The following is a 27,560-nucleotide window of genomic DNA, read 5'->3' as shown; positions in this document are numbered from 1 at the left end:
TCAGGTTACATACCTACATACATGCCCTTTAATTATGTCTAGCATCCAGCTGTTTACAAGATTCTTTGTAGGGTAGAAAATCTTTACAAAAAGTAAAATATTACACTTAACACAGCAAATAATTTTCAAAGGTTCATTTTTTCTTTCCATCTTTAGATTCACATTTAAACCCACTTTATTTTAGCTGCATTGGTTTCACATTAAGCTGAAGTTTCCAGTTTACCATAGAGTCTGTTTAAATATGTTCAGGATTTTCAAATCTTTTCCTCTCTAATAGTGGGTGCGTATGCCCATGGAGTTCAGGATATTGTTATCTCTCTGCCATAATTATACAGTGGAGTTTTTGCTGTTAGTTTTGTTTTGTTATTTCCATAAAAATAATTTGTTATTCTCCAATAGCATATGAATAATCTGTACCACTGCTACTGAATGAATTCAGAGCAGACACTACATTGACTAATTCCTGCAAGGGCTAAGATGGGCTACAGTTTTATGTACATAATTATGGATGCATGGTTTATGTATATATTTACGGCTATCCTACTTTGTGCTAACGTAAGTTATTCAGATTTATTTAAGAACCACATTAGTGCGTGGTGTGTTGGGCACGTTATTTGTCCCTTCACTTGACAGCTAGCAGAAACCAAGAGACTGGAAGAGGGAGGCAGTAAAAAGCGATACAGAGAGAGAAAAAATTAGTGAAAAGCAAAACAGACAACAGCATATGGCTGAACAACTGGAGTTGGAATGCTAATAATAATTTTCCTGTCCCTTAATTTGTTTCCTGAGGTCTAGTCAGCCACACAGGGCAAGTCCCAAAGAATTGGCAGGATGAGTGCTGAGTGGACATTTGCATTTCGGAAGAATCAGTGAGAGGGGAAAAGACCCATAAGGCGGCACATACATGAATGAAGGCATGAGCACACTACACTCAGGGGAAGATTGCCCAGATTAGTGGACAGGAGAGACAATTACACCCATTCACATAAGAAAATGTCCTAATTTATGTAGTCCCTCCATCTATCAGGCCTTACTGGCCACAATATGAGGGCAATAAATAGATAATTAGATTCGGTGAGGGCCAGAGTGGGATAAGAAAAAGAATAAAACATTCTAGGGCAAAGATAATTAGGACACAAGTATATCCAGATTTTTTCAAAGGTTAGATCTATTGATACCGTCACACCCTGAGTGTAATGTTTGGCACAAAACCAAACTAAGATTTGCATTACAGATGGGTGATCTAGTTCAGAACAGATATGCATTGGACTTCTCCCATCTCCAAATGTTTCTGAATACAAACATATTTTTAGCCAAGTTTCTCCACCACCCCCAGCTCCAAACAAGGCAGCAGCCCCCTTTTTCCCTTTCTCTGAGCTTTCCGGTAAAATCCAACTGAAAATCTGACTATACATTGAACACATTTACTGTAGGCTTTAGATTAACAATAACATTTTTTTAGTTCAACTTTCATGATAGAGTACTTGTATTAGGCAAATTGAAAAATACTATTTCTTTTATTTTTTACAGTGCAGATATTTGTAATAAAAATAAATATAAAGTGAGCACTGTACACTTTGTATTGTGTTGTAATTAAAATCAATATATTTGAAAATGTAGAAAAAACCATCCAAAATATTTAAATATTATTCTATTATTGTTTAATTGTGTGATTAATAACGATTAATTTTGTAATCGCTTGACAGCCCTAATTAGAAAATACAGATGTGTTTCATTACATCAAATCCAAACAATATTCACTTTGTAAAAAGCATAACCACCTAGACATAGCACACTGGGGGGAGTGGGTTAGCAAAAGTTCTCAGCATTGGCATAACTCTGCAATCAACAACAAAACTCCCACTGGAGAAGAGTTAGGCCATCACTAAGCACTTCTGAAAGTCCCATCCTAGCTTCCTTAGTGACTGCATAATTCCATAGTCTTGCTTTCTCCCTCCTCTTTTCTATCCCCGATTTTATGCTGTTATCTCCTCCTGTCAAGAGTCTTAATTTAGATTGCAGTCTGCCTTTATTCATTCTTTGAAGTGCCACGCGTGCCTATGGTGCTTTAGTAATCACAATATTATTATTAATTTGCATTACTTTAGCGCCTAAGAGCTTCAGTCATGGACCGGGATCCCACTGTGCGAAGTGCTGTACAAACACAGAACAAAATAATTACACACGTACATAGATATTTTAGCAAATTAATGGTTAAGTATTACCCCAATGGTTATAGATTTAGCTTGAAGGGTTGTTTTCATCATGCATATGTAGTTACTGAAAAACAATAGCAGAATACAGTGTTATTGTTAATCTAAAGCCTATAATAAGTTTATTCAATGTATAGGCATATACACTTCTCTCATTGCATGTGCCCTACTGTTATTAATGTGAATGGGAGTCATAGTGCATGCTGAGAGTAACATGTAGCCAACACACTTACCAGCCTAAAGTTGATTCAACACAGAATCTTTTACCTGCAAGTCAGTGGTTCTAATCCAGCCCAGCTCATTAGTTATCAAAAGTCATTATCTTAGATCAGCTGTTTGGTGGTTCATGCAATAGGCCTGAAGCTCAAATGCATTTGAGCAGAGTCAAGAGCTCAAAGTCCGCCCTATTTGCAAACCTCAGTCTCCGCTCTCGAAAAATCTTGTGAGCATAGTTTTGAGCCCATTTGGGCAGCTGCCCCCTGCAAACTCCACTTCACTGCTCCCATTAGACCCAGAAGCCTCAGCCCTGCAGAATGTTCCAAGTGGACTTTTGAGTTCAATTTCCACTGGCAATTATCTCTATTATATACCCTGTGTAAATAGCAGCATTTTGAAAGGTTTGCTGTATGTTTTCCTCAAAAATGAATAGAATGTTCTATTACAAGATAGTTCATTTTAAAATTCTAGAACTATTAAAATATTTCAATATGGTCATAGTGTAGTTGGTAGGGAAAATAATTTTTACTTCAACCATTTCTGTAAAATTGCAACAAATAGAAAAAAAGAGAGTAAATATTCAACAGAACTGTCGGAATAAGAATACGTTACTCAAAATGGGCTTTGCATTTAGATTTAAACCATGCCACTTTGGATCCAACTTTTTATGCCACTGTAGCGTTTCAAGTGTAGACAAGCACTTGAGCACATGTTCAACTTTAAGCACATACTTAAGATCCACTCCTTCCTAAACAGGGTGGATTTAAGCATGTATTTAAATGCTTTCCTGAACTAGGGCCTTGGTGACCTATGAGGGTTAAATATAAATAGCCAAATCTTGGTCTTACCAAAGTCAATGGCAAAACTTCCGCTGATTTCAATGGGACCAGGATTTGACATAAAATGGGTATCTTATTTATCAAAACATGAAGATACAATACTGCCACTCTAAGGCGACTAATTGCTGTATACCTTCTTATGGGAGATGTGCTGGGCCTCTCACTTACAGCCCAGGAGAGGAGGGGGGGATAAGGCAGCTTTAAGCCACCTTTACGTTCTCCCAATCCCTGGCTGTTTCAGGGGCTGGAGAGGCCTCCAGTATAACTTAGACAGCCCGGGGGGCTGGATCCCTGCTCTGATGCACCTCTCCTGACACCAGTCTTGCTCCTGGGCTTGTGGGGGGGTGGTCCACAAAGGTTAGCCTTATGGTTGTCTTCTGCAGTGTCTGCACTGGAAGAATCTCTCCCCTGGCCAGAAATAGGGCTTTTATTGCCCCTTTTCTGCCGCTGTAGTCCTATTATCCAGCATAAAGAGGCCAGAGCAAGGATTTCACGCAGGGTCTATTTTATTTAATTTCATTACTTCCCCCTGTGGCTTTAAATTGACAGTGTCCTCTATTAAATATACATACTCTCCTCTGAGGCTTGAATGGCATTGTGAGGCAACTCCTACTAATCAAGGGCAGCTTCCAAACAAAGATATACGGTACAAAAATATAAAAATGAACACATGATATATTGCAAAGAAATGGAGACATACACGCTAATAAATTAGGCCCTACATGCAAAGCTTAACATTCATTACCATCTATCGAGAAAGTAATAACCCTAATGGGTACGGAGATGCTAATTTCTGTAAGTAGGCCAAAAGATATGATAGAATCGTATCTTGGAAAATTGCTACTAATTAATGTAAGGTACCGGAGTAATTTCACATATGGCATCTGAGACTCCAGTATCCACACAAAGGAAATAAGAAAACAGCATCTGTTCTTTTCAAGAATAGAAAGAATATTTGAACATCATGTTTTTGTGATATTCATTAGAGAAGACAGCAAATATTTCAAGATGAATGTTAAAAGCAAATGAGCTGTGTCATGTAAATCACAGTGATTGCATGTGCATAGCAGGTGCACAATTATGTGCTAAGTTGTGCATGTACAATTGCATACCTGACCTTTTAAAAGTCGGATCCCATGTGTCAGTCATCCAGTGGAGACTCCTTTCTCCACGAGGGGACAAACTGACTATGATCAATGTGTCCCCTGAGATCATTTTTTGAGTCAATTTTTATAAACACGTGGCAAATTTCATGCCCTGAAAGGGAGTAGTGCTAGCTGTCCATGTCATGTCAATTTAGGCACTATGCAGCCACTACTGTTGCAGAAATAACTAGATACATTCATGGAGGATAGGTCCATCAATGGCTATTAGCCAGGATGGGCAGGGATGGTGTCCCTAGCCTGTTTGCCAGAAGCTGGGAATGGACGACAGGGGATGGATCACTTGATGATTACCTGTTCTGTTCATTCCCTCTGGGGCACCTGGCACTGGCCACTGTCCGAAGACAGAATACTGGGCTAGATGGACCATTGGTCTGACCCAGTATGGCCGTTCTTATGTTCTTAACCCCTACCCCTTGAAATAAAAAGGGAACTGCCTCTGTAACTAACAGACTAATGGAGTTTCCATGAACCATCAGCCACAAAGGTTGCTTTCTGGTGAACACAACACTAATGTACTTAGGATTTTGGAAGAAATCGTGCTTGGTTGCCTAGCCTGAGTGGCTGCCTGTGGTGCTGTGGTTACATTGCTAGTTTTAATGTGATAGCTCAATGAAAGCTAGTGCATGTACATCTACCCAAGCTAGAAATTACACCGGCAGTGGCAGTGTGGGCACACACCCCAACGTGAAATCCTGGCTGCACTGAAGCCAATAGTAAATTTGCCACCGAATTCAATATGGTCAGGATTTTACACTTACTCTTAACATTTCAAGACATCATACAGTAAAACATGCGGATGTTAATGCTTATCTATGAGGCTCTCTCAGCTACCCATGTCTCTCAACTTACAGATGAGCTGCAAAGCAACAACAAAAAGAAATTGATTTTGCCCTTTACTGACCCATTGTGATGTTAGTAACAATCTCCATACCTATTTTCTGCTTGGTTTTGTTCATTTGAATGGTCAGGTTCTAACTTCTTGCTCTTTTCTGAAGGGTCCCAGCAAGATCTTTTGGGGACCTGAACAGGGATGTCACAAGGCCATAACCTGAGCTGCAGCTCTCTCTCCTCACAAAGGAGAAAGGAGGTGGCATCTGACAGAACAAGCAGGAGAAAACAAAAGATTTGGTGAAGAGAGTTCACGAGTCTGACTTTATAATGGAGCAATTACGGAAACAAACACTTCAATTTGTTTCTGCCTTGCAGCTCACCTGTAATGCTCCAGACAACAGCTTATCTCTGTTCAGAAATACTCTTAAGCACGTACTTAACATAAAGCGTGCTTTATTGAACAAGGATGGACTTACGCACATGCTTAAATGCTTTGCTGAATTGGGGCCTCAATAAACAATACACTGGATTGCACGAGAGGTGATAAAAAAAAATCTGCTACCAGGTTTCTTGGGGGTGTTGTGTGTTCCCAAACTAATTTTAAAAACATATATTTTCTCTCTTCAGCAAATCTTTTTCTTGTTAGTACCTACATCTAGAAAACAATGTACTCTTGGCAATGGGTAGAATTCCATTTTATTTTATATGTGGATTTTGGCATCATTGCAAGGGCACAAACAGGGAGACGGGATAGAGCAAGCTTCCTAACAAGTGAAATAATTAATATAAAAGGGAAACGGAAGTACTGGCAGGTCACTGTGCCTTGGATTTGTAGAACAGCCCTTGTAAAAGTGGCAGTCTCTCGTCACTGAGAAAGGTGGAAGCACAGCCCCCTGGGACCCCGTTGCTGTTGAAAGTGTTAGGATTCAACAAAACCATACAACTCTCTGATACACACATATACCAAAGTATGGGCCTGCTCCAAAACCCACAGACATCAGTGTGAGTCCTTCCATTGATGTCAATGGGCTTTGGGTCAGGCCCTATTTGCAATTCCTATTTTAAGGTAGATGAGGCCAGCCTTAAACGGACAAGCAAAGCAAGTGCTCGCTAGGCATCCCAGCCAGGCTTGTTGCCTCACTTGTCTTGTCCACCCCATCTGCTCCACTGACAGCAAACCTCACAACCAGATCCCTCCCATCCTCTCTCTAGCTTTGGGCACCACAATTCGTAAGACCAGGGTAGCCCCAGTGTTAAGTGGAACAACAGCAAACACTGAGCGCTATCCAAAAGCATCACATTGAATAGAAAGTGACCTCTCACCCCACAAAACAAATAAATAAATGTCCAGCCCAGACATGCTGGCTCTTGCCAGTGTTTTCTCCTGTGTTTTCAATGGATCTGGAATTCATAGGAGTCTTGTTGTCTTCCTGCGTGTATCACTATCGTTAAAGACTTGGCATGTTCCTAGCAATAACATTTGTGAGATAACCTTTTGCAGAGTTGGCAGAGAGAGAGCGAGAGCGCGCGCACAAATTGGTTTATACGGGTTCTGCAAAAATGGTTGCTTTCTACTACTCCTCTTCTCCACTTTTTATCCCCCCCCCTTTTTTCTTTTTTCATTTGTGCCAGAGTGGGGGTATTTTTTGAGTTTGCATTAGGTGTCATTGCTACAAAATTTGTTGAAACGGCCCATTTTCCTTTCAGACATTCTCACACTGTCTCATTTGACATTTTATGTGTTGTTGTTTTTTCATCTGAAAACCTCTGTTTAAAAATTCATCTAAAAGATTCGCAGCACTATGAATCTGTGTTTAAAACAATTCTCCTTAGAACCCAGAGAATATTCCCCAGGAGACGGTCACCATTTTGAAGTGGAACTGAAAATATGTTTTAAGAAAATAAATGCAAAAACTGTTGAAGACTACATACAATGCAGGGAATTCTAGGAGGGTGTAGGGGCATAGATTCAACTCCCTTCCCCCTTCCAGGCAGAGAACCCTCATAAGCTATTATAGTAGCTGCTGCTATTATAGCAGAATTATTGGCCTGTGGATCTGTGTAATTGCAGATTCCATGGTCCCAGCACATCTCCACGCTGCTGTTTCCCCTTGCTTGACGCACTTGAGGTCTGAGCAGAGTGTGAAGACACCACTGTATGTTTATATGTTGCAATATATTATACAGCCACTAGATGTCTCTGCTGTACAGAGTTCCAGACAGGGTGTGGTCTATGGTAAACCGAGGCCTGGTCTACACTATGAGTTTAGGTCGAATTTAGCGGCGTTAAATCGAATTAACCCTGCACCTGTCCACACAACGAAGCCATTTACTTCAACATAAAGGGCTCTTAAAATAGATTTCTGTACTCCTCTCCGACAAGGGGAGTTGTGCCAAAATCGACATTGCCAGTTCGAATTAGGGTTAGTGTGGATGAAATTCGATGGTATTGGCCTCCGGGAGCTATCCCACAGTGCACCATCGTGACAGCTCTGGACAGCAATCTGAACTCGGATGCATTGGCCAGATAGACAGGAAAAGCCCCGGGAACTTTTGAATTTCATTTTCTGTTTGCCCAGCGTGGAGAGCACAGGTGATCACGCAGAGCTCATCAGCACAGGTAACCATGCAGTCCGAGAATCGAAAAAAAGCACCAGCATGGATCGTACGGGAGGTACTGGATCTGATCGCTATATGGGGAGAGGATTCAGTGCTAGCAGAACTACATTCCAAAAGACGAAATGCCAAAACATTTGAGAAAATCTCCAAAGGCATGATGGAGAGAGGCCACAACAGGGACTCATATCAGTGCAGCGTGAAAGTTAAGGAGCTCAGACAAGTGTACCAGAAAATCAAAGAAGCAAACGGAAGGTTCGGGGCAGAGCCGCAGACATGCCGCTTCTACGCTGAGCTGCATGCAATTCTAGGGGGGGGGGGCCGCCACCACTACCCCACCCCTGACCGTGGATTCCGAGGAGGGGGTACTCTCAGCCATGCCTGAGGATTCTGCGGACAGGGAAGATGAGGAGGAGGACAAGCTTGCAGAGAGCACACAGCACTCCGTTCTCCCCAACAGCCAGGATCTTTTTCTCAGCCTGACTGAAGTACCCTCCCAAGGTGGTATCCCAGACCATGAAGCCATGGAAGGGGCCTCTGGTGAGGGTACCTTTGTAAATATAAAACATGGTTTAAAAGCAAGTGTGTTTAATGATTAATTTGCCCTGAGGACTTGGGATGCATTCGCGGCCAGTACAGCTACTGGAAAAGGCTGTTAACGTTCTGGGGATGGAACGGAAATCCTCCAGGGACATCTCCATGAAGCTTTCCCCAAGTTCCATAGCCTCCTCACCCAGATGCATAAGAATGCGGGGGGTGGGGGGGAGGCTCCGTGTACCCTGCCACTCCACCCCAGTGGACAGCCCAAGCAAAAGGCTGTCATTATTCTGAACTTTTGAAGTGGCCTTTTCCTTCCCTCCTCCCAAACCCCACCCGGGCTACCTCATCTGTTCTCTCCCTCTTTTTATAATCAATTAATAAATAATACATTTTTAAATGATAGTGACTTTATTACCTTTGAAAGCAAGCTGTGATCGAAGGGGGAGGGTGGGTTGCTTACAGGGAATGAGTCAATCAAAGGGGCAGTTTTCATCAAGGAGAAACAAACAGAACTTTCACACCGTAGCCTGGCCAGTCATGAAACTGGTTTTCAAAGGTTCTCTGATGCGCAGCGCTTCCTGGTGTGCTCTTCTAATCGCCCTGGTGTCTGGCTGCACGTAATCAGTGGCCAGGCAATTTGCCTCAACCTCCCATCCCGCCATAAAGGTCTCCCCCATACTCTCACAGAGATTTGGAGCACACAGCAAGCAGCAATAACAATGGGAATACTGGTTTGGCTGAGGTCCGAGTGAGTCAGTAAAGTGCGCCAGCGACCCTTTAAACGTCCAAATGCACATTCTACCACCATTCTGCACTTGCTCAGCCTGTAGTTGAACAGCTCCTGACTACTGTCCAGGCTGCCTGTGTATGGCTTCATGAGCCATGGCATTAAGGGGTAGGCTGGGTCCCCAAGGATAACTATAGGCATTTCAACATCCCCAACGGTTATTTTCTGGTCTGGGAAGTAAATCCCTTGCTGCAGCCTTTTAAACAGAGTAGTGTTCCTGAAGACGCGAGCGTCATGAACCTTTCCCGGCCATCCCACATTGATGTTAGTGAAACGTCCCTTGTGATCCACCAGGGCTTGCAGCACCATTGAAAAGTACCCCTTGCGGTTTATGTACTGGCTGCCCTGGTGCTCTGGTGCCAAGATAGGGATATGGGTTCCATCTATCGCCCCACCACAGTTAGGGAATCCCATTGCAGCAAAGCCATCCACTATGACCTGCACATTTCCCAGAGTCACTACCTTTCGTAGCAGCAGCTCAGCGATTGCTTTGGCTACTTGCATCACAGCAGCCCCCACAGTAGATTTGCCCACTCCAAATTGATTCCTGACTGACCAGTAGCTGTCTGGCGTTGCAAGCTTCCACAAGGCTATCGCTACTCGCTTCTCAACAGTGAGGGCTGCTCTCATCTTGGTATTCTGGCACTTCAGGGCAGGGGAAAGCAAGTCACAAAGTTCCATGAAAGTGCCCTTATGCATGCGAAAGTTTCACAGCCACTGGGAATCGTCCCACACCTACAACATTATGCAGTCCCACCAGTCTGTGCTTGTTTCCCAGGCCCAGAATCGGCGTTCCACGGCTATAACCTGCCCCATTAACAGCATGATCTCCAAAGCGCCGGGGCCCGCGGTTTGAGAGAATTCTGTGTCCATGTCCTCATCACTGTCATCACCGCGCTGCCGTAGCCGCCTCCTCCTCGCCTGGTTTTTCAGGTCCTGGTTCAGCATAAACTGCACGATAATGCACAAGGTGTTTACAATGTTCATGACTGCTGTCTTGAGCTGAGTGGGCTACATCCTTACCATGGTATGACGTCTGCACAGTTCACCCAGGAAAAAAGGCGCGAAACGGTTGTCTGCTGTTGCTTTCATGGAGGGAGGGGTGAGGCTGTACCCAGAACCACCAGCGACAATGTTTTTTGCCCCACAAGACATTGGGATCTCAACCCAGAATTCCAATGGGCGGAGGAGACTGCGGGAACTATGGGATAGCTATGGGATAGCTACCCACAGTGCAACGCTCCGGAAGTCGACGCTAGCCTCGGTACATGGATGCACACCGCCTAATTAATGTGCTTAGTGTGGCCGCATGCACTCGACTTTATACAATCGGTTGCCAAAAATCGAATTCTGTAAATTCGGAGTAATCCCGTAGTGTAGACATACCCCAAGGAGACAAAGGCAGAACTCAAGCAGTGCAGAAACCTATTTTTTGCATCTGTAGTTTGCAGTTGCTTTCTTTAATAAATGCTTCCTGTTTAAGGTATGCTGTGATTCCATGTATCATTCATGACACCCTTTGCTGATTGTCAGCATTGCAGAGAGTTTTATATGAGCCTTCCATACCTGGGGTGAATTTTGACCAAAGAAAATACATATGGAACTTTAAAAATTGAAATAGATACATTTATAAAGTAAACTAAAAGATTTGATAATGCTTGCTGAGAGCTGAGTTCAGGATTCTCTTGCAAACGTTGATGACACCATCAATACCTATAGCAGGAAGCACATAATAATACATAATTTTGTATTATTGTATTATTATTATTAAACTTCCATTGCTATGTTGTAGATACTGAGGACATAAACAATATATTAATACAACTATTTAAGGGTGAAATACATTTTCTTTAATATGTTCCTGTTTTGTTTTCAAATTGGTCCCCCCTTCACAATATCTGACAAATTCAAATGTCAGCCTGAGAAGCAGAGCTTCCAGATTTAAGGTCCCAAAACATTAATTTATCATTTGACTGCTTTGGGACATAAACATAGGGGGTGCTTACAAAAATACACAGCCTGATATTCTGCTGAGCAATATTATATGTAATCTTGCAAGGTGTATTCTTGCTGTGGGTGGGACTCAAGCAGTGAAACCAGTGTTGGCAGATCAGGGGCCAATAGTAATGTAGGAGGAGGTTAATTTAACTTACCGGACAGGCCATTATCCTCTGATCCCACTGAGGATTACCTAAAGAAACTACACCATCTGCTAAAAAAACTCCCTGACAAAGCACAGGAACAAATCTGTACAGACACATGCCTAGAACCCCGACCAGGGGTATTCTATTTGCTACCCAAGATCCATAAACCTGGATATCCTGGACGCCCCATCATCTCAGGCATTGGCACCCTAACATCAGGCTTGTCTGGTTATGTAGACTCTCTCCTCAGACCCTACGCTACCAGCACTCCCAGCTATCTTCGAGACACCACTGACTTCCTGAGGAAACTACAATCCATCGGTGATCTTCCAGAAAACACCATCCTGGCCACTATGGACGTAGAAGCCCTCTACACCAATATTCCACACAAAGATGGACTACAAGCTATCAGGAACAGTATCCCTGATAATGTCACAGCTAACCTGGTGGCTGAACTTTGTGATTTTGTCCTCACCCACAACTATTTCACATTTGGGGACAATATATACCTTCAAGTCAGCGGCACTGCTATGGGTACCCGCATGGCCCCACAATATGCCAACATTTTTATGGCTGACTTAGAACAACGCTTCCTTAGCTCTCGTCCCCTAACGTCCCTACTCTACTTGCGCTACATTGATGACATCTTCATCATCTGGACCCATGGAAAAGAAGCCCTTGAGGAATTTCACCATGATTTCAATAATTTCCATCCCACCATCAACCTCAGCCTAGATCAATCCACACAAGCGGTCCATTTCCTGGACACGACTGTGCTAATAAGCGATGGTCACATAAATACCACCCTATACCGGAAACCTACTGACCGCTACACTTACCTACATGCCTCCAACTTCCATCCAGGACACACCACACGATCCATTGTCTACAGCCAAGCTCTAAGATATAACCGCATTTGCTCCAATCTCTCGGATAGAGACAAGCACCTACAAGATCTCTATCAAGCATTCTTAAAACTACAATACCCACCTGCTGAAGTGAAAAAACAGATTGACAGAGCCAGACGAGTACCCAGAAGTCACCTCCTACAAGACAGGCCCAACAAAGAAAATAACAGAATACCACTAGCTGTCACCTTCAGCCCCCAACTAAAACCTCTCCAGCGCATCATCAGAGATCTACAACCTATCCTGAAAGATGATCCTTTACTCTCACAGATCTTGGGAGACAGACCTGTCCTCGCTTACAGACAACCCCCCAACCTAAAGCAAATACTCACCAGCAACCACACATCACTGAACAAAACCACTAACCCAGGAACCTATCCTTGTAACAAACCCCGATGCCAACTCTGTCCACATATCTTTTCAAGTGACATCATCATAGGACCTAATCACATCAGCCATACCATCAGGGGCTCGTTCACCTGCACATCTACCAATGTGATATATGCCATCATGTGCCAGCAATGCCCCTCTGCCATGTACATTGGCCAAACCGGACAGTCTCTACGCAAAAGAATTAATGGACACAAATCTGATATCAGGAATCAAAATACTCAAAAACCAGTGGGAGAACACTTTAACCTGTCTGGTCATTCAGTGACAGACCTGCAGGTGGCTATAGTACAACAGAAAAACTTCAAAAACAGACTCCAACGAGAGACTGCTGAGCTGGAATTGATATGCAAACTAGACACAATCAACTCAGGATTGAATAAGGACTGGGAATGGCTGAGCCATTACAAACATTGAATCTATCTCCCCTTGTAAGTATGCTCACACTTCTTATCAAACTGTCTGTACTGGGCTATCTTGATTATCACTTCAAAAGTTTTTTTCTCTTAATTAATTGGCCTCTCAGAGTTGGTAAGACAACTCCCACCTGTTTATGCTCTCTGTATGTGTGTATATATATCTCCTCAATATATGTTCCATTCTATATGCATCCGAAGAAGTGGGCTGTAGTCCACGAAAGCTTATGCTCTAATAAATTTGTTAGTCTCTAAGGTGCCACAAGTACTCCTGTTCTTCTTTTTGCGGATAGAGACTAACACGGCTGCTACTCTGAAACCTGGATTTTCTAATGATTCAAGGATAATTATTTCTTTTTATTTTTCCACGTAAGCAGGGTCTTTGCAGCTTTTACAAACATAGGGGTATACTTTTAAATGATTTATCTCTGCTCAAGTTATTTTTAGTTCAGCTATGGATCTAGAATCGAAATAAATTATGATGTTGAATGAGTTGCCAGTGGCCTCTGATCTCTTTACTCTAAGGCTAAGAGAAAAACTGTCTCACTCATCTACAACAGTGGTTTAATTGTTCATTTGACCACTTTCAGCAAAATATGACCCCAGAGGCAGCCTTCAGCAACTGATTTAGCCAAAAGCCATCAATTCTGCCATGTAAAATTATAATTACAGAGCTCTATTAGTAGGGTTTTTTTTTAGTGTTCGGGGAAGATTTTAAATCAGGTTTTGTAACTTTCACATGATTGATCACTCCGTGCTACATTTACCCCTGGCATAATTCCACTAACTTCAGCTGAGTTACATCAGGGATGAATTTGACCCTCTGTCTCCCAAAGAGCTATCCATATGCACATATACTTACCCATGCAAGGAGGAGCCTTCTTTGCTTATTAGGAGCATATTCTTAAAATAGCCTGATAAAAGGGTACTTACACTGTAAGGGGAACCTATGATTTAGTTTAGTGTTGGTCTGTGGCTAGACTCTGTCATATTGTTGCCAGCTCCTGTGATTTTATCATAAGTCTCATGATAATTTGGTGTTTCTCTGAAAGTCCCAGATCCTGGAGTCATGTGATTATGTGCTTTCATTTAATATAAAAAGGATGTTTCTAGTCCTTCTGGTTGCAGAGAAAAGCCTGAAAATGTGTCCCTGAAAAGCTCAAAAAAAACCAAACTCAGAAGGCAAATAAAAAGAACCAAAAATGTATTATATTTTTATAAATTTCATGATTTTTGTGGGGCCCTGACAGCATAAGCGGTCCACGGCAAGGGAAGGATATAAAGAGCGTATACAGAATCCAGGAATCCCTGCTAGCACCCCCTGGAATGAGGAGAAGGCAGTACACCCACACGGGACAGCAAGATTAGCCAAATGCACAACAAGGAGCATGCTTCAGCCTTGTAAAGGATAGTGCAGCAGGCCAATGCCCCTTGCACACCTCAGAGCTGAGGCACAACGCCTCCCAAAGCTCCCTAAGGGCCAGTGCAGATCCAGCGTAGGCCCTCGCACATTCTGGCCTCACGTTTGGTGTGTAGATAATTTCTGGTAACCACATGGGGAGGAAGGATGGTGGAGGCCGCTGCCAGAGGGAGGGATGGTGGCTGAAGGGGTCCCGTTCCTTGTCCTGACTCTACCTTCATGGAAAAGCAGCACCCAACTTTGTAACCACCATCATGCTGGCGAGGGATGGATAGGATTTGCCATGGAGCTGACAAATCTCATTATCACACTTACTGTTCAGAGGTTTTACTCTATTACATATGTTTCACATTTCGAAGATTGCAAGGCCAGGGGGACCTCTATGATCTGACATACTGCATAACACAGGCCAGAGAACCTCACCCAGTAATTCTTGGTGTCCTTTTCCCAGTTAGTATATTTGAATGTGAAACCCTCTCAATGGATCTTAATGGAACCCACTTCTGCTGTGTTCATGTTGCTGGGATAGCGTCTGACCAAAGAGATAAATTAAAACGTTGTATTGTTGACTCCTAGGACACACCCACCCTGAGCGTTCTGCAACACAGTACTGAAGACTAGTCATTCGTCTAAAGTACCTTAGCAATGCTACCTCCCTACATCTCCCTCTGAGCTACAGCTCCCTCCCTGCCCTCCAGCAAGTCAACAAGACCTTTTCCACATGTAGCTATACTCTCCCAGAGGGCATCCCACCCCGCCATGCCTTGCCCTCTGAAAGCCTGATGCTTCCTAGTCACATTACAGCTTCAGCAGTGCAACAGACCTTCCCCTTGCCGGTTCCTGGCCTGAAGGACACGTCAGGAATTGGCAACAGGAAAGGTGACAAAGAACTTTCAGGGAGGACAGGCTTCTCTGACATAGCTAGGGTTACCATACGTCCGTTTTTTCCTGGACATGTCCGGCTTTTCGGCAATCAAACCCCCGTCTGGGGGGAATTGCCAAAAAGCCAAACATGTCCGGGAAAATGCCGGCCGGGCACTTCCCCTCCCGCGGCTGCTCTGCTCCTCCCCTGACTCTTCGGCTCTGTTTAAGAGCCGAGCTGCCCGAGCGCTATGGGCTTCAGGCAGCCCCCTTGCCTCCGGACCCCAGCCACTGGCCGGGCACTTCCCCTCCCGGGCTCCGGCGGCGCAGGGTCCGGAGGCACGGGGGCTGCCCGAAGCCGGTAGCGCTCGGGTCACTCGGCTCTTAAACAGAGCCGAAGAGTCAGGGAAGGAGCAGAGCCTCCAGCCGCAGTGGCTCTGCTCCTCCCCTGACTCTTCGACTCTGTTTAAGAGCCGAGCGCTAAGGGCTTTGGGCAGCCCCCATGCCTCCGGACCCTGCGCCGCCGGAGCCCGGGAGGGGAAGTGGCCGGCTGGGGGCACAGGGTCCGGAGGCATGGGGCTGCCCGAAGCCAAGTGCTACCAGCTTCACAGTTTGCCGGGCAGCCTCCAGACCCTGTGCCCCCGGCTGGGCGCTTCCCCTCCCAGGCTCCAGCTGCGCTGGGGAAGCGCCGGCCGGGGGCGCAGGGTCTGGGGGCTGCCCGGCAAACCGTGAAGCCGGTAGCGCTCGGGCAGCCCTTTTCGTGTGGCTGGGAGTGGGAGGGAGGAGGGGGCAGAGTTAGGGCGGGGTTGGGGCGGGGAAGGGGCGGGGCCAGGGCCCCGTGGAGGGTCCTATTTTTTTCTTTGTTAAATATGGTAACCCTAGACATAGCTCCCCCAGTGACTCCACAAGAAAAGCCTAGATATTAGCCGTTTCTTGCATGGCATAAGATGGGGAATTGGCTAGAGTTAATGAGTATAGCAGGTTACAGTAATCAGTTTTTATTTTTAACTTGTAAACACATAGAGGAGTTCCTATGTGTTATACTCAAAAAATAAACTATAAAATTTAAGAAATTAATTCAACAGAAGTCACCATCCTCAGCCTGAGCCCTGAACTCATTCCGAGTTAGCACCTAGTGCTTTTATAAATCCCAGTAAATGTCTAACTGCATTTTTCGGGGACTAAATATCTTTGTAAATCTGGTCCTCTGTCTACATACAAAGTTATACCAGTTTAACTAAAATCACTTTAAAATTAGATTAAGTTAAACCTGTGCAAAACCCCAGCGTGGACACTCAAACTGATTTCAAACGGGCTTATCTCGATGCTACTTAAGCCGATTCCTTAATGAATTAAGCTAAATTGATTTAAGCCATTTTAAAACTGATTTAAGAGTTTTCTACCCAGGAGATTGAGCTGATTTAACGAAATCTGTTCAAAAACACAACCTTCGTTAAAGCAGAGACAAGCTAGAGGGCTTTCAAGACCTAAGAGTTGAATCCCAGTTGCATCACTGCATCTACAAGACACAAGCCGTACCCTGATACCAATAAAATCAATGGGAGTTTTATCACTGAATTCAGTGGGAGCAGGAAAAGGTTTTGTATTCTGATTCCTGGCCAAGTTTGCATGTTTTACTGGCCCCCCTACCCTGTCTACCAAGTTTTTGATGAGCAAGCAGGAAAGTACAATGGACAAGAATCTTGTGCAAGTATAAAATTCTTCAATCCTCTGCCTGTTCACAGGTCTGAAGCAGGCAGTCAGGTTGGATGGACGGTGTAGATAGGAAGAATTGTAAAAAACAGTATGACCCACGCATTTTAGAGCCTGATCCAAATCCAGTCCAATACCAAACGTACCATTATCAAACTTTTTACTTTGCAGAGCATGTACAATAATCTTCAGAAAAAATTGCTCAAGGGTGCATCCCCTGTTACAGGAATATGTTAAACAATATGTCTTCACTGTGGTGGCTGCAGCTAGTAATCACAACTAACCAGTGTGGGCCCTGATCCTGCAAAGGCCCACCCACGTGTTTAGCTTTACACACTGAGTTAGTTCCACTGACATCAGCAGTGCATAAAGTTAAGCATGTGCACCAATCTTAGCAGGATCAGGGCCTTAGATGTTACTTTGGAATTAAGGATGCATTTGTTGGGGAAAAGACAGAATTTAAACTCCATGCTTTTTTTCAGTAGTATTTTGTTAAGAAACTATCACTATAATTGAGTCTATAAACCAATGGCAAAGATTCCTGTTTTAAAATCCAATTCATTCTCCCTACTGAGTAAAAAGTTGTATTGCTCCTGGTTTATAATGAGCTCAGGATAGAAAAGTATCATGTAGGCTGGACAATCCTCCTCTCATGATTTATTGGAATTCAACTTCCACGTGAAATCATTCACCACTTGTAGTGAATCGCTCTCTGTTAAGAAATCCAGCCAGGAGTCAGCCTAAAAAATTTACGACAGGTGCGGAATCTCTTCCACTTTTCAATTAACCCCACTCTGTTTTAAAATAATGTCTCACATTTTAGCAGCTCAATCATCTTTGCAGAATTATGTTTTTTTGGTACAAACACTTATTAATACAAATTTGTGGTTCAAACAAACATTTATTAGTCCAGTTATTCCTTTCCCACATGAGAAGTCCCCATTGAATTCAATACATTATTGGCATGACTAAGGGTTGCAGGATCAAGCCTTACCTACACAGCAATCCCTTTACCCTTTGCTGAAATGCAGTAACCTCTCGGGTGGAACATGGAAGCTTTTAACAGCATATAGGAGTACTACATAAGAGTTAAGACAGGAAGTATACAATATTTTAGTTAGCTAAAACTACTAGGAAACTAAGATAATATCACTGCCTTTGCAAAAAGTGTTGTGAGATCTTTAATGAAAGCCTTGATTTTGCATCTTATCCTAAAGCAGTGGTACCCAAACTTGGTTCGCGGTAAGCCCCTGGTGAGCCGCGAGATGCTTTGTTTACCTGGAGTGTCCGCAGGTACGGCCGCTCAAAGTGTCTCGCGGCCTGCCAGGGGCTTACCCTGAACAAGCCGCGAACCAAGTTTGGGAACCGTTGTCCTAGAGAAGACCTCTGTCTCCCTAGGACACTAGTTCAGAACTGATTCACAAGGAAGAGGTCAACCTACAGAATCACCAGCACCACTTCAGGGGCAGCATCCAGATTTTCATTAGCGGCCTCCATTCCAAGTAATAACCAGGCCTTGAGGTTGCTTAGTTTCTAAGAGCTGATGAAAACATTGCCCATGGCAGGACAGCTGCAAGTCATTCCTCTGTTAACTGCTGTCTACAGCAGACTGAAATTATTTTTACTACCCTGTAGAAAACAAAGGAATCTCAGAGATAACACACATCAGAGTAAAATTCTGCCCTGGGTTATACCAATGCACCCACTGAAGTTTGTGACTCAGCAAGTTGAAATTCCATAGATATCACTGACTGCAGAACCTGGCTTGCTAACATATGTGAAGGTGATAGCTATGTGATGAACTGAAGAACTATGTGATAAACGAATTTACCATGAACCTTTGACTACCACTTCTGACCTCTGCCCACCAATCCATCTCCCTAGGACTTAACCTACAGAACCAGATCTGAATTTAGCTGGGGTTTTATAGAAGGATCCCCATCAAATAATTTACACATGACAGGACTGCTGTGAGGAAGTGTCTAATGGACAGAAATGAGAGTCACTGGTTGCAAAATGAAAAACACTAACTTCTGCATTTTCTATCTTACGGTGCTTTGCTGGATTTTACTGAATAATATTGGAAATTTTACATACAGCTAACATTTTGTTTGACAACAACAGTAAAGATCACAGTGTAACAGGTAGTATCTAACTGTTCAATAACCTGGTGCCGAGAACCAGATTTCCCCATGCAAAGCATTTGATTTCTCTCCAGAATTGCTGGCATGAAAAGATTAATCAATAGAAATGTGTTGTTTTGAGAAATTTATGTTTTTATAATACTTATTTGGTTAGACTTATCATTTCATTGAGGGCAGAGGGAGGCACAAAGAAACACAAGGATACGTTGAAAAGAAAATGTTAACTAAAATGGGACAGGAGCTCTTTTGCTTCATTTAAAGTATACGCACTATTACTTTAAGGTTTAAAGGTCTGTGTCTCTCTCTCCATTCTCTCCAGGCTGCTGTGATTTACAAGTTAGTGAAAAAACGTAACAAAGATTTATGATAGGACAAACTTCCCTCTGGCCATTACTGTTACACCTCTCCCCTGCTTCTGCATTTCAAATGTCAGCTCTCTTGATAGGAATAAGGAAGGGAGAGGAAAGCTCTGGCCACTACTCTAGGCTGCTTTTACTAAGATTTTAGCTTTCTGATGTAGCAAATGAATCAAACAGTCTGCTTTTCTGTCTCAAAACTCCTTATATATAACTAGATAGCGGCATACTGTCTCATATAGATATTGCACTACAGAACTATGTGACTGTCAAATGTAACCTACTTTGAGATCTATCTGTTTTAGAGAAAAAGTCTGTTGGTTCCTTTATGAAGTATCCCTGGATTAACATTATCCTACATCAAGTGCTTATGGGCTCTATTAAATGAAAGCTTTCCAAACACCCTTCCAATGTAGGGTGCTTAGCTACTGATTTATCTAGTAATACCTTCCTGTAACCTATGGTAACCATGATCAATATTTCACTTTCTCAGCTGCAATTCTTGGCTTAGAAATGTGTCCTTTAGAATGACACTGAATTCCCTACATGACAGTATGAGCTTTCCATAGTTTCATACCTGGTATTGACTGTGCTGTTGCCTCCGCAGTGATGATAGGAGCAGTGTTAGGTTGTTGCTGACTAGAGCTGACTTCCGGCTCCGCGCTAATTGAAGGAGATAATGCTACTTCGCCAGCAGGAACCTGATTTGGCACGGGTTGGAGAAGGTCTTCTGAAGCAGCTTGCTCTTCTTGTCCAGGGAGCTGCAGGGCTGATAAAGGAATGCTAATCTGTTTGCTGGTATTGGAAGTACTGACTGGCATCTGGAGCGCTACCTGTTGGTTAGCTGTAGGGGTGCTAGCTGGTCCTCTGTTTGGAGAAGCCAGAGTTACTCTTGCAGGCTTCTGAACTGCAGGCCTCGATATGACGGGGGGAGAAGCAGACACATTTTGTAAGTCTAGCTCAGCACTGAGAGAAGGCGCTACAGGAGGGGTGGGCTTAGAAGGGCCAATATAGGAAGGTCCAGCATGAGTTTGAGGCTTGGGCTTTGACATCTGCGTCAGCGATAATGCAGGCCCATCAATGCCACCAGTAAGTTCTGCATTAGCCACAATATAATAATCTTCAGGGATTTCTTGCTTAATCTTTTTGACGATCACATTGTTACTACTTTCATCGATGACCTGAGACTGGGAGCCTGAAAGAGATGATGAGGATTGGCCCGCTCCAGGCCTTTTGCGGGAAATGGTTTGAGATCTTTGGGTATGAGGTTCAAAGTCACTATCCTCATCTGTCACCGAGGACTCGCAGACCATGTCAAAGAGGGTAGCCTCATCTTCGTATTCTTCCACGGCTTCATCTAGCTCTGAAGGCTCACTGCAGTAAGAGAAATCACAGGAGTCCCTGGTTCTGTTGCAATCCAATTTTGCTTTCACTGGTCTCCCAGGGTACCTCTCTACTGGGCTAGTCTGTGTCTCCGAGGGCACACCTATGATGCTGGGACTGTCTGAGTTGAAGCTTCTGTTGTCCTGGAAACATACTCTTTCCTGAGACCCAGCCCTGCAGGTAGCAGTCAGTGGCCAATGATACGCATGGCCTGCGCTACAGCCCCACATAGCTGTCAGGTTGCCATGGGAACCTTCAGAAAGCAAGTGCTTTAGATTTGGAATGAGGCTGCAGATGGTCCCATGGCTGTGGGCCCAACTGACCAGTTTGGAAAGGTTTTCAGAAGAGGTATGAAGGCAATCCTCCATGTTATAGGATCAACAACTCCTTTCCTAAAGAAAAGGAAATTAAAGGCAATTTTTAGGTTACATGTTTTCAACAGTTGTAACTGTGTACTGTTAAATAAGAACATAACACATATTCTTTTTCTACAAATAAAGGAGCTGAGACCTACTTCTATATATTCCTTATACAAAAATGTTTACAAAGGCAAACAACCATATACAAGTTATAGGTAAATCATCTTTTTATCATACAATAGGCTCTAAAAGACACTTGTCAACATAGCATTAATTTTTAAGCTTCTTCTCTCTTCTCACTCTATCTATAAAATGCTGTCTTTAAAATAATAGGGCAAAAAAAATATCTCTATGCACCTCAAATCTACAGTGAGATAAAACAGCTTTTTAAACAGGCAAGTTCGCTACTATTGACAATCTAATTCGACATGTTGACACTCAAATCTAAAACAAGTGCATGTACAAATCTTTATATCTGATAGACTGAATAAAAAAAACCAAAAAACCTCTAACTATAACTTTTAGCCTGAATCTGAAACTAGCATTATAGGCACTGAGTCCAATCTTCCACACACGTTGATCAGATTTAATGTAATTCTTGAACTATTTCAAATGCATCTTCCTTTTTAAAGGAGATGCAAAAAAACCCACTTGAGGGCCTAAGATTGATAATCTTTCCTTGTATTAAAGACAAAGTAACTGTGTGATTGGTTCTTTGTTAGCTTCCGCCTGACTACTGGTAGCCACTAAGTGTCCAATGGCGAATAGAAATTCCTGTTTTCTACTAGCTTCAAGCTAGTCTATAAGAGTGAATATTGAGAATATTGAGAATTAAAACTTCTGTTGCTTTATCAAACCTTCCAAGTTCATAGAGCCAAAACTTGATTCCATTGGCATCAATAGCAAAACACAGCGTTTGTCCTCTTCTCAAAAATGTCTATCTAGAAACCCAGAAACAAGAGGCATTGAAATCTGGGGCCAAGTTAATAAATACTGGGAAAATATCATTTCTGGCACTCCACACAGGGGACAAGAAATTGTTGAATTTTCAGTCTTTTACTTGCCCCAAACTGCATGTCCTGCTCATGTTCCATCTTTCAAATAAAGTTAGCCTACAGACAAAGTCTCATCCCACTAGTGAGAACCCACAATTCCAATTGATTTCAGTGGAAATTGAGCTTTCAGGATCAAGCCCAAAGACTGCTGAGGCGTGAAGCAGAGTTTACATCTGGCCAAGAAAGCATTAAACTGTCTAATAGATTTTATAATGGTTTCTTGGCCCCTTGCATCACGTGCAGCCATAAAAGAGACAATCTGAGATGGGAGAGATGCTTCATTCACTTAAGCAAACAGAAAGATTCAATAAAGGAATGGGAAAATTCAGAGCCATACAATGCTGGTATAGATATGTTAAAGAAAAGCAAGGAAATGGAACATAACTGAGCTAGAAACATAGAAATTGTTCACAAGTAATTTCTCCATATAGTTTTTGGACTGTAGATATTTTTCTAAGCAGTTTGTTGCAAGTATTTTGATACTGAAGCTCCGAGAGTTAGTTTTTCATTGTACAATTAGATATGGTATTGGTATATTTCTGTTCTCTGATTGGATTAATGTAATATTTAGAATTAAGATTTCAGTGTGAATGCTCATTTTTACTAATTCAAAATATGCATTACCAGCTAGCATCCAATGTTTGCATAAAGTTTACTATTCCGGCAGACGCCTTTGCATTTTTGCCAGTAAACTTGTTCACCAGAATGTTTACAATTAGCAAAAACAATGAAAGCAAATTCACTTAAAAATTCAAATGAAAATTCATTTGTTGTGGTAGTTACAGTACTTGTGAACACTATTTTGGACTGTATAATCTATCTGGTTATCCAAACCTTTTCACTTTTAATTAAGCAACAAAAATCTTCTTTGGTAAGAGTTGGAAATGAGGTCCAGTTAGTCAAACGTTCAATACAATTCTAGATTAATGACAAAACAAAAACAACCAACTCTCACTTCAAGATAGAATCTGTAGATGAACCTAGATAGAGTCAAATGATTTACTCTACCTACCATAATATCTGAGCACCTCATAATTGTGAATATATTTAGCCTCGTAATATATCTATGAGGTGGGAAAGTACTATTATTCCCATCTCAGGTTCAGCGAGACTGTGGGTGAAATCCTCATCTTCGTGAAAGTCATTGGCAAAATTCCCTTTGACCTAAATTATGGTCAGGATTTCACCTTATGTGACTTGCCTACATTCACACCAGAAATCTATAGCCAGGGCCGGCTCCAGCATTTCTGCTGCCCCAAAGCAAAAGAAAAAAAAAAAAAAGCCACGATTGCGATCGGCGGCGGCAATTGGAAAAAAAAAGTGTCGCGATCAGCGGCGGCAGTTCAGCGGCAGGTCCTTCGCTCCTAGAGGGAGTGAGGGACCTGCCGCCCCCGAATTGCTGCAGGTGCCGCCCCTCTCCCTTGGCCGCCCCAAGCACCTGCTTGTTAAGCTGGTGCCTGGAGCCGGCCCTGTCTATAGCAGAGCCAGGAATTGAACGCAGTACTCTGCTGCCCCAGTCTACTGTTTTAACCAGTTGGAAAATAATGAATACATCAGCTCTTTTAGCACTGCAGTTTTTTGACTCCAAACAGCAAGAGTTATAGGAACCAAGGAGCCTTTTTCCCATCGCCCTGCTTTCATTATTAGAGTGACATGATGGGTGAGGTGATATCTTTTATTGGACCAATCTCACCCACCTTCTCTCGCTAATATCCTAGAACTGACACGGCTACCACAACGCTGCTTTAATAATGGCAGTTCTATGGCAAATCTAGCCAAACTACAGGGATCCTTAGAACATTCTCTGAAGCAAAAACTCTGAAAAGAAGTACTGTATGTAAGTTTGAAAACACTTTCTAAAAAATTTAAATCCTTAAAAGCTAACTTGACAGTATCCGTTTTTCCAGTGCAGTTTTACTTTTAAACTAAAGGCTATTTCAATTGTAAGAAAGGTTTACCAAGAAGGAATGCACATAACTTGAAATTTCATCTTTATTTGGCACAAAATTGAATTTAAATGACCGGAGTTCTTCTAAAATAACAGAGATTAAGTTTATGTTCTCCGGAGTATATCACTGTATTCTCTAACTTGCCATCGGCTACCTCCCCACTGGTTACTTAATCAGAATATACCCATGAAATTATAACACTATAGAAGAAGAGATACATGAGTTCTGATTCGCTTCTCACTTACACCTGGTGTAACTCCACTGACTTCCTGAGCCAGTTACATAGAATCAGGACTCTCTAATGGGCTCACTCTTTACAGACTGGCAGGGAGGCATGCCCTAACTTTTTCCTTCTATTGGCCTGACTTCTGAGAGATGCTGAGCACCTGCAGCTCCTGCTGACTTTAGTTGAGGTCATGGGTGTTTTGCATGTTTGAAAAATCAGCCCTTATATAGTTTCCTAAAACCAATTTAATGTGGAGCTCACTCGCACCTTATGTCCCACACCTCTACCCATCCCTACACAAATATTTTAGAGGCAAAAATAATAATATTGCTCAAAGATCAGTATCTTGTTACTAATCTTCTCTTGATAATGCATCAAACTGACATTTAACCTAGTAACACCCACAGGTGAATACTTGGCCACCCTGTGTGTGTCTCAAAGCTAAAAAATTATGTAAATGTCAAGTACATTTTATCATTAGGAAAAGGCTGGCTCCAATTTAGCAGCTCATACCATACAGAATACCATTTTTATAATACAGCATCTTTTATTCCCAACAAGCTTTGCAAACTGTGGCTCTGATGGCACAATGAGCTTTGTGCATATAAAGAACATAAGACAGCCATACGGGGTCAGATCAAAGGTCCTTCTAGCCCAGTAGCCTGTCTTCCAACAGTGGCCACTGCCAGGTGCTTCAGAGGGAATGAACAGAACAGGTAATCATCAAGTGAACCATCCCCAGTTGCCCATTCTCAGATTCTGGCAAACAGAGGCTACGGACATCATCCCTGCCCTTCCTGGCTAATAGCTTTTGATGGACCTATCCTCCATGAACGTATCTAATTCTTTTTTGAACCCGGTTATAGTCTTAGTCTTCACAACATCCTCTGGCAAGGAGTTCCACAGGTTGACTGTGCATTGTGTGAAAAAATACTTCCTTTTGTTTTAAACCTGCTTTCCAGTGCCCGCCCCAGGATTGGGCCCTACATACAGAATAATAAATACAATTAAGGGCCTGAGCATGAAAAACCTGCCAGGCATATTCACTTGAGTAACCTTATTGTGGCACTATTCAAGCTAGTAAATCCTATGCCCAGGACTAAGAATTTGTATCATATATTACACATCTGTGCTTTTTTTAAAAAAAGGTGAAGTTATTGGTATTTCCATTAGAGTGTAAATGCACGTTCTTGACATTTCAGGCCATATAAGTTTCACTGGCACGGTAGCAGAAAATTGTCTTCTGGAGAAAGTTGATTTAAAATGTATCTAAAAAGGGGCAAAGACAGCCTGGTACAAGTACAGCTCCGGATGTCAGACATGCCCATTCTAGACTGCTCTTCCAACTCTCTCCTCCCTTTTTTCACATGAACAACAGGATCTGTGCCCACCTCCCTGGTTCCAGAGGGCCCCAGTGCTTCGCCACAGAGCCTGAGAAACTCTTGCAGAGTGCCTGGGTCTCAGCACACTGGGTAGACCAGTTCCGCAAGGGCTCCCTGCTCTTCCCCATGTAGGAAGAAGGCTTAAGAATCATTTTACTGGGCAAAGCAATTATGTAAACGTGGCACCTTCTTACTCAACCATTCTCAGGATTCTGTCTGCTCACTTCATTGATAGAAATAAGCAGATGCTACCTTTGGCTCCTTTTAGCACTGCGGACAGGGAAGGTGGAATGAACTGCAGATTCTGTTTGCACACCATCAGGAGCATTGTTCACTACATTCCAGTCACCCTCTCTCCGAGCGCCGCCCGAAGCCTCCGCCCCCCTCCGAGCACCATGCCGCCCGAAGCCCCGCCCCTCCTCCGAGCACCACGCCGCCCGAAGCCCCCGCCCCCTCCGAGCACCACGCCGCCCGAAGCCCCGCCCCCCCTCCGAGCACCACGCCGCCCGAAGCCCCCGCTCCCCTCCGAGCACCACGCCGCCCGAAGCCCCCGCCCCCCTCCGAGCACCACGCCGCCCAAAGCCCCCCCCAAGCACCACGCCGCCCAAAGCCCCCGCCCACCCTCCGAGTGCCGCGCCGCCGAATCCAAAAAAATAAAAAATAAAAAAATCGAGCGCCAACCTGCCCCAAAGTGCCGCCCCAAGCACGTGCTTGGTCGGCTGATGCCTGGAGCCGGCCCTGGATGCAGTTGGAGGCCCATTTTGGCTGGCAGAACCTTTATTGCTAGTGACAATGCAGAAGATGGAAAGAAGCCAGCTTGGCCTTGGGAGCTCAAGTTGAGTCTGAAGGGCTGGAAGTCTGAAGAAAACAACATCTTTTTACTCGTAAATTGAGTGCATTTGATACAGAAGTTATTACAGGGACAATAAACATGGGACCCCATAATGCCACTTTTGCAGAGTAGAACCACACTAGAAAAGATTAAGTATGAATCTGGTGGAACCACTATGCTGCAGAGCCACTGGCCACACCCTCCTGTAAACCAAAGGTTGCAATCCTGAGATTGCAGCAGTGTATATAGAGAAATCGCTTCCCCTAGTACCGTGGGCCAAACCGATCTCTTCTGTCTCAGCAAAGGGAAATGATTTGACCCTAGAAGTTTATTTTGGAAACTTCATAGAAGAGGGGAAAAATTATATTCAGTTGTCACCAAAAAAAAGGTAAAAAAGAATTGGCTTCCCAAAGGGGCAGTTTTTCCATTCATTCAGATGGCTCTTTGCTGGCTGGCAGTCCAGTCTTACTTGCTAAATCACATTGTGAAGGTTGTTTAAGTCTTTCTATCTAACTGGCAGGATTCAATAAGATGACTCATGCTTTACAGCCTACTCACATGAGTACTCGGAAATCATACAGTAGCTGGCAAAACTGAGCTAAATCGCCAATGTTAATAATGCTGGTATTTTAACTGCATTAAAAACTGCAAAGCCTTACTATTCTAGAGGGATTTTCTGCTGGTTAGAGCCCAGCAATGTCTAATCCTGTGTGAATCATCTCTAGGTGCTGAAAATTCAATACAGTAATCTGGACCCTAAATTAAGAATCAGGCTTGATCTCAGCATGCCTTGACATATTTAGCTTTTTAACCT

At 43.2% G+C, this 27,560-nt stretch overlaps 2 protein-coding genes across 8 annotated transcripts in view; both read right to left on the bottom strand.

The window, feature by feature from the left end:
• SNX30 (sorting nexin family member 30) overlaps positions 1–27,560 on the bottom strand; it is a 582,715-nt gene that overhangs the window by 178,625 nt on the left and 376,530 nt on the right. The gene's annotated exons all lie outside the window — the stretch shown is intronic.
• The window catches only part of KIAA1958 (KIAA1958 ortholog), a 134,596-nt gene that overhangs the window by 50,199 nt on the left and 56,837 nt on the right, over positions 1–27,560 (bottom strand). For 5 of the 7 annotated variants that reach the window (XM_065549734.1, XM_042850387.2, XM_024109979.3 and 2 more), the window contains one exon: positions 20,138–21,335. In XM_065549734.1, the coding sequence (XP_065405806.1) occupies positions 20,138–21,311 (1,174 nt within the window). In that variant the 5' untranslated portion in view covers positions 21,312–21,335. Of the gene's footprint in view, positions 1–20,137; positions 21,336–26,166; positions 26,303–26,595; positions 26,724–27,560 lie in introns of those variants that run through there. The other 2 variants (XM_024109981.3, XM_065549733.1) reach the window with 2 other exon arrangements.

Source organism: Chrysemys picta, chromosome 6 (genome assembly GCF_011386835.1).
Source record: "Chrysemys picta bellii isolate R12L10 chromosome 6, ASM1138683v2, whole genome shotgun sequence".
NCBI classification, from domain to species: Eukaryota; Metazoa; Chordata; order Testudines; family Emydidae; genus Chrysemys; species Chrysemys picta.
Note: the sequence above shows the minus strand (reverse complement) of the source record. Positions and strands in the feature narration are given on the sequence as shown.